Below are 13,045 nucleotides of genomic sequence, written 5' to 3'. Positions count from 1 at the left end.
TTAGTATTCGAAAACCCCTTTCGACATCTCCGAAATATTCGATGTGATATCCAAATTTTTTTTTCTTTTTGCGACTAAACACAGCCTTTGCGGTGTGCCTAAAGCGGCGGCGTCCGCTAGATTCCATTCCAGCACCGCTGCCACCGGCGTCATGATTCGGCTGTGACTAGATGAGGCCGGCTTGGGCGAAACTCGAAAGCTCCATGTGTCTGTCTGAGTGTCTGTGGTGATGATTGTTTTTTTTTTTTTTGGCTCGCTGGTGATATCACTCCGTTCAATAAAGAATGTAATTATAGAAAACGTACCGATTAAACTAGTTTAAATTTGAATAAGTCTATAGTAAATAGTATTAGTATTTATATCTCAAATCAAATTTAATATAAAAATATATTCTACAACTAATCTAATGATACTTATTTTATCTCATGACTATTAGTAATTTTTATATAATCTTAATCAAAGTTAAAAATGTTTTACCTCTTAAAATGTGAGAATTGCATTTCTTTGTGAGTGAAGGAGTATTCCTTCTAGCAGAGTATAATAACGGAACAGTGCCGTGGGAGGAGGTTTGTCTGGCGCCAAAGGAGGCGTCCGCGTCAACCACCGGGGTGGCAGCTTTCCGTTTGGCGCTTTGGTATGGTGGCCTCCCCTCCCCGTGATTGATTATTGCATGCGCGGGCGGGGGTCCTTCCTGGTGCATCCGTACCGTACGTGCACACGAGCCAACTCCGTTGTCGCATGGGCGTCGTACTAGCACCACTCACTCATCAGTGCAGTACTCCTACGCTGCTCGCCCGCCCGATGTGCACGAATCTTGACGTGGAGTGTCGTGGCATGAGGTTAGCATGCAGTGCAGATGTAACCACGCACGAATCTGACTGGGGCGCCTGTTCGCTGAGAATCTACGGTATTTTTTTTTATAATAAAATAGTTTTAGCCGATTTATTAGTCGGCTTTAATACCAGCTGGACAGACTCTTGACTTGCAGAGAGGAGAGAGAAGCATTTTAATAGCCCGGGTCTGAGTTTAATTCAAATAAAAACCCAAAACCGAAACGTTCATGTCTGAACAGACACCGTACTCGCCCACGCTGCCTCCGCCCACACTCGCCTGCTCGTTCTGCTCATTGGACGGAATAGACCCTCACCCTTGCCGACCCCGCTCGCGCCCATGCCACGCACGACAAGCCCGACGTGTTAAGCGCTCGCTAGCTCGCTCCTGGACTCACGCCTCCTTTTGCGGCCGCGCTCTATCTGTCTGCCCCTGCCCCTACCGAGGTATGTGCCGACGACGAGCTTCACACCGGCGACCTTCGTGGCTTCGAGCTCCGCGTCGGTGAGCTTGTCTAAGCAGCAAGCAGATGCTACGCTGAAAGCACATATTGCAATAGTATGTTTTAAATGTTTCAGATGTTTCAGATGTATGTTGCAAGTGTTGTATATCGATGTTACAAAAGTAAAACAGGTTGTTGCACATGTTGTAATGGCTATACGTATGTTTCAAGTGTATGTCTTAAATGTTTCATCCGTTCGAGACGAATGCTGTAAGTGTTTTATCTGGACGTTGCAAAAGTAGATATGTATGTTGCATATACATGCATGTTGTAAGCATATGTTTTAATTGTTTTTTGATGTTTCATACGTATGCTTGCAATTATTTTATCTGGATGTTGCATATATTTGCAATGGTTTTCAAATATATTTTTAGGCGCTTTCGCTCACGATTCTAACGCGCTAGGCGTTCGTTCGCTCTGACACAGCGTCCGGACGCTGGCCCAACAAAAAAAAAAAAGTGGGCGGACGTGCTCGCCTCACTGTTGGCTCCAAGCACATTTGACTTCGAATTTCGCTGTGGCTGCCAGCTCTGTTGACGCCTTCAGCGTCTGAATTCTGAAAACACGAACATGATTGACTACAGGTCCAGTTTGTAGTTGGACGCTTAATTTTTCTTCACGGGTGTTTTCAAAAGGATTTGATCATCAGTAGTTCAAGTTCAGAGGGCGGGCAGACGGGCAGTACAGCGCGCTGGGGCATCGGCTAGCTCATCAAGTGGGCCGGAACAGAGAGTGCACGTGTACTGCACAGTTGCATCGCCTCGTCACCAGAAAAAGGTCATGTTCGTGTTAGGTGCACTATAATGCAACGCAGCATTCCTCTATTCAAAATAAACTACCGCGAGGAGAGATAGTATCAGGTAATTGACCGACTGGCTGCTGGTTAAAAAATAATTTCAAAATGCTCGTATAAAAAAACAAATTGACATTACACGCTTTTTGATCACTTTTACAGTCCACACGATGACACGAACATAGTAATTTCTTCGGCTAATCAGTAGCAATTACAGTTACAGCCTCCTCGCTGAGATCCACGAAATCAGCGTAGGCGTACCGCTTCGCAGCTGCAGTACTGGCAGGCAGTTTAAAAAGCGAGATGGACAAGGTTTTTTTTTTTCCGACCACGCCGAAGCGCGTTTTTCATTAAGAAGAAAGGAGTTTCAAACAACAACTTGGAGACGGTAATCCAAGGTTACCGGACTCCAACGAACAACGAGCACCATAAAGCGATTACATAGCAACTAATTTGCGACTAAAACACACGAAGCAGCCGGGAAGCCTCACATCCTGGCCACGAGTGAGCGGAGGCGCCTGAACCCGGCCGTGCACCAGGCTTCCACCTCGTCCTGCACCAATAACGCGAGCTGCTGAGCCGTGGTTATCGAGCTGTTGAAGGTTTTTGCATTACGCTTCTTCCAAAGCGCCCAGCCGATGAGGAAGAAGAATGAGTCAAAGCCACGACGCTGCTGCTTTGGGATGAGCTTCCTGTTTTTAAACCACCAATACAAGGCCGGTTCCTGGCTGGGTACAATGGAGTCTTGCAGGTGCAGCTTGCATAGCCAAATGTGCCAAACCACACGGCTGAAGGAGCATCCAAGAAGAATGTGGTCCATCGTTTCCACTTCTCGATCACACAGAACACAAGTACTGGAATGTTGTAGGCCGTGCCGAAATCGACGCTCGACCGTCCAACACCTGTCATGCATGACCAGCCAGAAGAAGCGCACTCGCGGCGGCACACCGGTCTTCCAGATCTGTCTTGCGCCCAGCGGAGTGGAGCAACCGAGGAACATGGCGCCGTACGCCGAGATGGACAAGGTAATCAACACTTAATAAGAGTATTTCTAAAAAAACACTTAATAAGAGTAAATAAAATTAGCAGATGCACAATGGATTGCTGGTGCAGTGGTGGACCGTCATCTCTGAACATTTTCGTCGAGCGGCAGCCAATCAGCGCCTGCACAGCAGAGTGTTAAAGTGTGTACGCATGGACGCAACTACACGTGCATGGATGGACATGGCAACATGACATCAACGGTTAATATAATGTCTTAATGACCTTAAATTTCTTCCGCTCAATTACGTTACTACGGCTGTTTTTATTGCCGCTAATGTTGGTACCCGCACGCTAAGGATCAGGTTCGTGGTTAGAGCAGTAAGGTCTGTTAATGGTCGCTTACGGGAGAGGTATTTGTGTTGTGCGTTTCTGTACATTCGAGGACCGTATAGAGTGAGTACAACGTAACGGAAATGTAGCGTAATCCGGTATATACTCCGTATCTAATACTGTAGCATCCAATTCCGGCTTTACCCTTGCGTACATGAAGGCGACGAGACAGACTAGCGAGTGCCGAGTAGAGACGCCCCCCGCCGGCCCGCGAGGCGAGACCTGGCAGGGGAATAGGGGATCACCGGCTCACCGCAGAATGGCAGCGCAGGCTCGCCGGGGCGTCGTGTACCGGAGGCGCAGAAGGCCGTTGCCGCCCCCGCGCCCCACGGTTCCGTGTCGCCTTCTCCCCCGTGGCCGCGACAGCTGCCGCCAATTAATTATTCGCCCACCATTAAAACACCTCCGCCCCCTTCGCGACTCCCTCCTCCTCCCCATATCTGATATCTCCACCCTCCGTCTTCCCTTGCCTCCTCTGTCGTCTCATCTACTTCCCTCTCCAGTATCTCCGTACCTTCCCCTTCCTCGCCGTCGTGCCACCCGCCAAACCACACCTGAACTGCCCATTTTCCTTTTTCCCTCGCGTAAGGCGTAACCGGTGTGTCGTGGTCGTGGGGGGCGGTTTCGGCCGGGGGAAGCGCGGCGAAACCGGGAGCGTTTCAGAATTCAGACCGGCCGGCCGTTACTGGTGGCACGGGGACGGCGCCGCGAGATCGCATTGTGGCGGACGCGGCCGGGTCACCACGGCATTTCGCTCCGGGAGGGTCCGTGGCTGCTCGAGGCGTTTGCTTGTTTGTTTCTCTTCTCTCTTGCGGCGGGCGGCGGGCGGGGCTCGAGGTTGGTGGCCGGCCAAGCGCAGCGCCTCCTTTTCGCGGTCGCCTTTTCGGAGCGGCCGCTGCCGCTGGTGACTGGTGGGGAAGGGATGCGCCTTGCCTTTCCGCCGCCTCGGCGTGGCGTGATTCCGAAGCGTTGCCGGGATTGTACTGGTTTCTGCTGGTAGATATAGAAAAAACACCGCATCCTTTTGGAGGCCCGTCCCAGGCTCCCAGCTGACACGAAGGTTCCTCCCGGACAATGCCGAGCATCCGAGCTCCGGCGTCCAAGCAGACGGCCACGCTACAGGTACGCCATTCCCATTCTCCTGTGGGACGGTCCTAGTCACTGGGAAACTGCATTCTCGCTGCTTAATTGCTAGCATTGCTTATCGTGTGCGCAATTCTAATCGTGATGATGCATTCCAATTCCAGGTGGCTGTCAAGTGCAGGCCATTGACTGACACCGAGCAGCGGCGCTCGCGGCATATCATACAGGTCATTGATGACAAGGTACCCCGCGCCTCTGGTGTGTTGATGCGCTTGCTCTTTGCGATTGGTGGTGGGAATGTGATGGTTTACACGCGTTTCTCTCCCTAGACTGTGGTTGTGCTGGACCCTGATCTGTCAAAGGACTACCTGGACCTCATCCAGAACCGGACCAAGGAAAGGAGATATACCTTCGATCATGTGTACGCGCCTGGATGCTCCAATTCGGTATGTGATAGTGAAGTTTGCTCTGCTCTCATCAGTAATTGCTTGGCCTGCTTTTGACATTGGGCTCAGTCGCTCAGATGCTCAACATAGCAACTTTTCGAAATCTTCATCTCAGCTCGGATTCTTCCCTAGACCCTAACTTCTCATTTCTTGCTTCCCTAGAAATGATGCTCTGAAAGACCAAACCACCAACTAATTTTATTATGAATTGCTTCAATTAGGACTGTCTCGTGCTTTGGACAGTTGTTAAAACAATGCTACGGAGTACTGACATATACGAACTACTGGTAGTGGTAGCTGGTATTAGCCTACTAGGGGTATCTCGTGCATGTACAGTTGGAGCAATACTACTGGCATCTAAAGGGCCAATGAGCAGCTTTTGTTCAGTCTGTACTGTATCCAACCCGTGATGTAGACTTACTGTTAGGTCTCTACCTAATGCAGATGTCTTCAAAGCAGTAGTTTTGTTGTACTATTGAATTTTGAATTATTGATCACTATGACCCTTGAACTTCAATTCAGATGTTTCGTCCAGTGAATGTATACCAGGACTGGAAGCATGTGTTAAACTGACCCAACAAATCAGTTGCTTGAACTTTTGTTAATCTTTTAGGTTTACGAATTAATTATATTACTTTTATTTGTGAGGACAGAATAGTACAAGGAATATAAATAAATCAATTGTTCTTATAGTATAAGATGTAGGTTAATCCTACTCTGGGTGATTACACACTTGTGCTTGCCAGCTAATTACTGGTAACAAGTCACATGTTCTTGTACTTTCCACACCATCACATTTTCATTATTGTGATATTCATGTTCAGGACGTGTATAAGAATATATCCTCTACAATTGCTGGTGTAGTCCAAGGCCTTAATGCAACAGTCTTTGCTTATGGTTCTACTGGAAGGTATCCGTTAACTGTATTGTGTTGCTTGCTGTCTGCTTAACATTGTGTGATATGCTGCTTCGCAGTTCAGAATGTTTTCTATGTTAATATTATTAATAACCATGGTGCACATTTCAAATTGCAAGCCTTAATAAAAAGTATAGAGTTTGGTATGGAATTTCATTCTGATATGCCCATTGAAGTTTAGCACATTATACTTGCTTTTTGTGTTTGTAATACTAATACTTTGTAGTAATGTGATGCATGGTTTGCACTGTATTTATTGAAATTTCATCATATTCAATCAAAATAATCATGCTGACCACATATCTGTCTTAGAATACATTCACATTACATTGGTTATGTTTATTTAAATCTATAACCTAATCCTGTTCAATGTTAACTAAATTAGCTTGTTGTTACTGATGTTTTTTTTTCAGTTATTATATATTAGGTTTCTATCCTCCTTTTCTTCCTCATAACATTGTTTAAACTGTGGCAGTGCTACTCTTTGAAACTTTCATCACGGAAAAACAGCTAAACCATAATTTCCACATTCATCAATGGGATGCTTAGTAAATGTCAGATAGTGTATTTCCTGATCTTCTGTAAATGTCAGATAGTGTATTTCCTGATCTGTTGTACTCCCTCCGTCCAGGAATGATAAGCGTATTTTAACCATGGAAAAGTGATAGAAAGTAGATTTTGAACCTTAATTTCTCTTACAATATGTTGTTAGTTTCTAAAAATTCAATATCATCTCAAAGACCCCGCACAGAGCAAGGGAAGGTCCCGGGTTCGAGTCGCGGTCTCCTCGCATTGCACAGGCGAGGGTAAGGCTTGCCACTGACACCCTTCCCCAGACCCCGCACAGAGCGGGAGCTCTCTGCACTGGGTATGCCCTTTTTTATCTCAAAGACACTTTGAACACAAATCAATTAATGCAAGTTTTATGTCCTAAACTTATACATAATTTGACCAATCTTTGGTCAAAATTATAAAATTTGACTTTGTTTTGAACAAAATACGCTTATCATTCATGGACGCAGGGAATACCTCTTTGGTACTAGCTTCGAAGTTAAATGTCCATGATAATGTTTCGTTTGATATATATTTATTTTTGTGGTTGTACAGTGGCAAAACTTACACTATGGTTGGAACCCATAGCGATCCTGGTCTGATGGTTCTTAGCTTCCGAACAATTTTTGAGCTGATAAAAAAGGATGACAGTAAGGATACATTTGAAGTTTCATGTTCATATCTGGAAGTGTACAATGAGGTATTACCTCTGTTCCTTTTGTTGGGTGTATTAGGATTTGAAAGAGCTATACATCATAAATTGTGATAATTATTATTGAATTATATGCATGTTTAGTGTATACTGTTACAATTGATTTTTATTTCGTAATTCTTACATGACATTGATTTTGAAGCAATTGGTTATACATTGTAAGAGAAATCGACAGTCAGCGTACATTTCTAAAGACATTTCCAAATCCTAATACGCCTTAAAGGAAAGAAACAGATGGAGTAGGTGCCTTGGCACTAGGCGGTGTTGCACTGCTCGACTAGCACCTAGGCATTCTGTCTAGGCTATTTCCATCTCTAGAGATGTTTTTGACTTGATGTATGCATAAAACTGGGACAAAATAGAAATGAAGAAAGTTAAACTACAATCATATTACTTATGGATGCATGATAATACCATTTTTTCTATTCTAGTATGCTAAATTACCTTTATTTAGATTAGTGTTACCCTAACAGGCCATAAAATGCACAAGCGGCTAGCAACGGCTAGACATGCCTAAGCGCTAGGCAGACAGTCAGCCATTTATAACTGTACATTGTATACCTTTTTGAAATAGTACCATTGGTATTTTCCTGAATTCTAGGTTATCTATGATTTGCTTGAGAGATCCTCTGGACACCTGGAGCTTCGAGAAGATCCTGAGCATGGCATAATAGTTGCTGGGTTGAGAAGCATTAAGGTATTTTAATACTTTTGCTTTCTGTTATTTTTTCATGTTAATGAGAATTAAATACCATCTGCTAGTGGAAGTTGTCTCTCTTTCTACTTTTTAACTTTTTGTATCTACTTTATTTTAACACCCAACTTTATCGGCATCTTTTCTATGACTGGAACATTGTCACTGCATTTAAGTGGCTGACAGAGAGGACCTGAACCCTTGATACATATATTGTACTTGTAACATGTGATATATAATTTTCCATTCTTAAGAAATTAATGTCTTGCCAAGGCAGCCTCATATTTTTTTTCTTTAAAAGAACTATTTGATTGTGCCTTTCATTTATGCGAAGGGATGTGTTTTCCCAAATTCTGTCATTGTTCAGTTAGATATTATACACCATGCTGTACTGTAAAAATGAATACACCACTGTCTCATTTTTCTTCAATATGAAAGCATGATTGAACTTCAATCTTGTTTTGTTGTTAGGTTCACTCTGCAGATAGGATTCTTGAGCTGTTGAACGTAGGCAACAGTAGGCGCAAGACAGAGAGTACAGAAGCAAATGCTACTTCTTCACGGTAATTTAATAATTTTCAAATCTTCTTTCTTTTCTAAATGTTCATGCCTTCATTACTTATGTATTTTGAAGGATTTATTGATATCTTGCATGCCAGGACTTCTTCCTGCTAGGCTGTTCCCACAATAGTATCAGGGATAGAAATTCCCACAATAATCTGTAAAAATAGAAAATCCTAAAAATTGTAACATGGGAGAAAAGAAGGATGTACACACTATGATGTTAGTGCCTCCAGATCAGAGCAAATTATACAAATATTGATGGATATAGTTCTAAAACAAGTATGGTAATTTTTAAATCATAGATATTGGATATAACCACATCTATTGTCATATCTAGCAATGTGATTCTAATCATTTATTTTTCTTTTCATTTGTCAAGGTCACATGCTGTACTTGAGATTACCGTAAAGCGAAAGCAGAAAGGCCAATATGGTAACCAAGTTCTTCGTGGAAAGCTTGCCTTGGTTGATCTTGCGGGCAGGTAATAGAAACCCTGTTTCATTGCTAGTCTAATTCATTCTTGTGGAAAAAGCAAGTTGTAATGTTACATTCTGTGAGCAGTGAGAGGGCCTCGGAAACGAACAACTTTGGGCAAAAGCTTAGAGATGGAGCCAACATCAATCGGTCACTCCTAGCATTAGCAAACTGCATCAATGCCCTAGGCAAGCAAAACAAGAAAGGTCTTGCCTATGTTCCCTATCGCAACAGGTATGTTTCAAGCATTGATTTTACTCAAATGGGACTTTTTTTTTTAATTTATGTGGTAGCTAATAGCAGTTTTTGCAGTAAATTAACTCGAATTCTAAAGGATGGGCTGTCTGGTAATTCTCGAACTGTTATGGTTGCTACAATATCACCAGCTGATGATCAGTATCATCACACAATGAATACACTCAAGTACGCAGACCGTGCTAAAGAGATAAAAACACATGTCCATGTAAGTGTTCGTTTCTTTTGGTTGAATCGTAGGTTTATAAGATTCAAATTAAGAGGTCAAACAGCAGATTTTATGCCTATTGCTTAATCATAAGCATTTCCAATCCAATAGAACTTCTGAATGTCATCTATTTTGTTCTTTGTAGAAAAATATTGGAACACTTGACACTCATGTTGAAGACTATCAGAGGATGATCGACAATCTTCAGGTTTGCCATAATGAGAAACAAATGATCTAACTCAAATTTCATCATAGTTAAATGTGTCACGTGATTTTGCAGGTTGAGGTTTCTCAGTTGAAAAAGGAATTAGCTGAGAAGGAGCATCAATTAAGTATAAAGCCTATTGAAAAAGCTGCAGATAGTGAGCTATCTTGGTTAAATGTCTTGAGCCAGGAAACTGGTGAGAATGTTCAAGAACGCATAAATCTTCAGAAGGCTCTGTTTGAACTCGAAGAAACCAATAAGCGCAACCGAATGGAACTCCAGCATCTTGACGATTCTATTGCAAGGCATCAGGTTGGTGATCAGCTTCAAACAAGTTCCTATTCTGCAGATCTTAGTACACCAAAACACACTTCTAATGTGCTATTCCCAACAACCTCTTTGGAGACCTTTTCCTTCCCCTTTCTTTCTCTGGTAAAACTGTGTGCGGTTTATAGGACATCCTAAGCTGTTGATATCTTTAGCCCTTCCAAACAGACTGCCAAGGCAGTGGTTTGAAATCTACAGTATCATATAATGGAGTAACAGTATATACCTTTTGTATATCATTGTTGACAACAGTCTTGCAACAGAACACTGAGAATTTTGTGTTCAGGTGAAAGAAATGGACTCTACAGTCCTCCAAGCTTTAACATCAAGGAGACAAGTTATTCTTGACAACATCCGTGATAATGATGAAACTGGTTCTGGATATAGAAAGGTGTTAATCTTATTCTGTTTCCTTTTGTTTAGTTGCCTGAATGCCAAACTTATATGGAGATTTTCCCCCGTAGGACATTGAAATGAATGAGAGTCGCAGGCGACAACTCCAGGATATGATTGAAGAAGCCGTCAGTAACAATGGCAATAAAACCTACCTGCACATTCTCAGCCAGTACAGACTACTTGTAAGTAACCCAGAGCTTTTGTCTTTCCCGATTTAAGCAATAAGAATGCGACATCTCACATGTTATCTATGTGTAATGTACTCTTTAGGAAATGACTAATGCTGAGCTTCAAATTGAGATGGCTATGCGGGATCAAGTTATACATAATCAGAGGGAAGCTCTAAGGAGCCTGTGGAACATTCTCTATGGAACGGGGCTAAACCAGAAGCAGATTCTTAAATTGGCTGTAAAGCAAGGATTAACTGTAGAAGGCTGTCCTTTGCCTAGCTCAAGCCCAGATGTTACCACGCCACCTTCCTTTCCACCTCATAGAAGGTTTCCATCGTTTATGTCATTTCCTAGTCCGCAGTCAGAGCCTTATTCTCCGTCTGCTTGCTTTTTCCAACATGGTTTCAGCACTATGTCTTTGCTGAAAAATCAGCATGAGACGCCCACCATATGTAGGCAGGAGCACCTCAGTTCTTACTACATGATGTCTGGCTGCTCGCCTTACTCTGGTGATGGAAAACAGTGGTCACGTGGAAGACCTATGACATTCTTTTCTACTCCAGAAAAAACTAAGGAGGTGAGCAGTGTATACCGGGGAACAGATAATGCACAGTCCCAACACAAGAAGGAACATTCTGGCAGTCATGATTTCAGTCTGCATAGAAAGGTAAACTGTTTCCTATACACAAGCTGCTAAAAAAAGTGTCATGATGCATATCACACCATGTAAACATAGTCCATCTATCAAGAATCCAAAGGGAAAAAGAAGACAAAAAAAAGAGAGGCATCGCCTTACTATTATTTGCCTAGTGTTGTTTTTTCAGATTGCTTATTTTCTTCACTTTCTGCATTGTATCTAAATCCTAAGCCGCCTCCACTGTGCAGTGATCCTCAGAGCACACATACTGATTAATGTTGCTCCCAGGTAAAACAAGTGTTACCAAACATGGAATGACTCCAGCTTTCTAGAATCGAGTTTAAATTTGGAGAATCAAATATCGGACTTATAATTGTTAGCAGGTATTTGAGTGGCCAACCAGTAAATTAGGGAAATCAAACACATAAAGAAGTTTTCTTTCCAAGCCTGGTAACACCACACTTAAGTAAGTCGATTCATATTAGCCAACAAGCGAATCTATTAACTCTGGTAAAAGTGCTCATCACTACTACTATATATAATATAGTAAATTACAGACAACACTCAATGCTAATGAGTGGATCAAGTCATTTACTAGTCAATGAACTGACTAAACCCTGTCTGTTCTGGGAATTGACCCAGTGACCCACTTAACTATAAAAGGGAGGTGATGTGATGTTCTTTTTATAAACAGGATGGAGCATGGCTTCCTTTCTTCTTAGATGCATTTCATTCCTTCGATCCCTCCATAGCACTAATGACATCAATGAAAAACGATTACAAAGATTTACCATATAAATCACGTTTATGACATTATGCTTTACGACTACTAATTTGTAGATACCAGAATATTCACAGATGTTCCTTGACTTTGACTGTCAAAACTGCAAATCGTTCTATGCAGCCTACTGATGAATTAACCTGGTAAATTACTATTTTATCATGTAGAATGACCACAGAACATGATGCTTGCGAACGTAGCTCATAATAATTAGATTTGCCATCGAAATGTGAAGATTGTTTGACCCTCAAGTTTGCATGAGCTGACCAAGATTTTTCTTGCTGTGCAGGATCCGTGGTCCATGGAAAGGAAATGACGGGCCTCGAGATCCTTCTGGAGTTCTGGTACACAAACATCTGTGATGGCTACAATGTGGCCTGTCTGATGTTCCTAACCTTGGTCGCTGTGTGCACCATCTTCTGTCTACCACCGACGTTCCCAGGGTTCCTGAGATCTGAAGAGATGTTAGTAGATTTCGCCGGAGCTGTTGCCTTGCCCACGGCCATTTTGATTGATCCTGCTGACATTGCTCACTCCACCCTGTACAGTAGTAGATGCTAGTCCTCTCAAGATACTCTCCTTCGCGTGCCCTTAAACCTGGCATGGTCCGCTTCTTTTTTTTTCATCTGGAACAATGTTTTTCTCTCATAAATTCCTCCAGAATTCCTCCAAGCGAACGGGGCCTTTGTAAAGTGGTTGCTGGGGGTGAATCTGATTTTTGGACCAAGAACTCTGTAAATTTGCCGTGGTTCTCGCCCTTCTTCAGTAAATCCAATGAGAAAAGCTTCCAAGATTGGTCTGCAGGTTCAGCATACTAATCCTCTGCATGATTGTACAACTGTAGTATCTGCTTATGTAGAGACACACACCAACCCTATACATACACACCACACGTAGACAAGCAAACCTATAGAATTTATTTGGGGACGAACCCCGGTGAAAGACGCCAATGGGATTCCAGAGAATCGAAGTTGCGCCGGCTGCCTGCCCACCGGCTGAGCAAGCCATCCGAGCTCTGCTCGGATCTCGATCAGGATAGAGTTGTGTATGTGTGATTGATGAACAGGCTACAGTAGCATGTGGTAGGAATAGGATCTCATCTCCTCTCCAGATCATTGAATAAGC

The 13,045-nt window shown here is 43.1% G+C and overlaps 1 protein-coding gene across 3 annotated transcripts; it reads left to right on the top strand.

Annotated features, from left to right (window-relative positions):
* Positions 1-3,795: 3,795 nt before the first annotated feature.
* On the top strand, positions 3,796-12,690 carry LOC136517202 (kinesin-like protein KIN-8B). Of its 3 annotated transcripts, XM_066510741.1 has the most exons (16): positions 3,799-4,622; positions 4,748-4,825; positions 4,913-5,029; positions 5,854-5,939; positions 7,053-7,197; positions 7,811-7,906; positions 8,375-8,466; positions 8,847-8,948; positions 9,029-9,175; positions 9,254-9,404; positions 9,550-9,612; positions 9,685-9,921; positions 10,223-10,327; positions 10,401-10,514; positions 10,603-11,169; positions 12,210-12,690. In XM_066510741.1, the coding sequence occupies exons 1-16, from the start codon at positions 4,575-4,577 to the stop codon at positions 12,234-12,236; spliced, it is 2,175 nt and encodes a 724-aa protein (XP_066366838.1). In that variant the 5' UTR covers positions 3,799-4,574; the 3' UTR covers positions 12,237-12,690. The 3 variants fall into 3 exon arrangements, with proteins under 3 accessions (XP_066366831.1, XP_066366838.1, XP_066366845.1); XM_066510734.1 differs by having other exon boundaries at positions 3,796-4,622; positions 9,029-9,404; XM_066510748.1 differs by lacking the exons at positions 3,799-4,622; positions 4,748-4,825; positions 4,913-5,029; positions 5,854-5,939 and adding an exon at positions 6,008-6,813.
* The last annotated feature ends 355 nt before the right edge of the window (positions 12,691-13,045 follow it).

The sequence above is a fragment of the Miscanthus floridulus genome, chromosome 2, assembly GCF_019320115.1.
Source record: "Miscanthus floridulus cultivar M001 chromosome 2, ASM1932011v1, whole genome shotgun sequence".
Classification (NCBI taxonomy): Eukaryota; Viridiplantae; Streptophyta; class Magnoliopsida; order Poales; family Poaceae; genus Miscanthus; species Miscanthus floridulus.
The sequence above is the reverse complement of the archived record's forward strand: the minus strand, read 5'-3'. Positions and strand labels throughout refer to the sequence as shown.

Excerpts from the sequence above, each read along its gene's own strand:
- LOC136517202 (XM_066510734.1), top strand. The coding sequence starts at position 4,575 with ATGCCGAGCATCCGAGCTCCGGCGTCCAAGCAGACGGCCACGCTACAG. Across the intron at positions 8,467-8,846 it reads GCAAATGCTACTTCTTCACG|GTCACATGCTGTACTTGAGA; the intron begins GTAATTTAATAA and ends TCATTTGTCAAG. Across the intron at positions 11,170-12,209 it reads ATTTCAGTCTGCATAGAAAG|GATCCGTGGTCCATGGAAAG; the intron begins GTAAACTGTTTC and ends CTTGCTGTGCAG.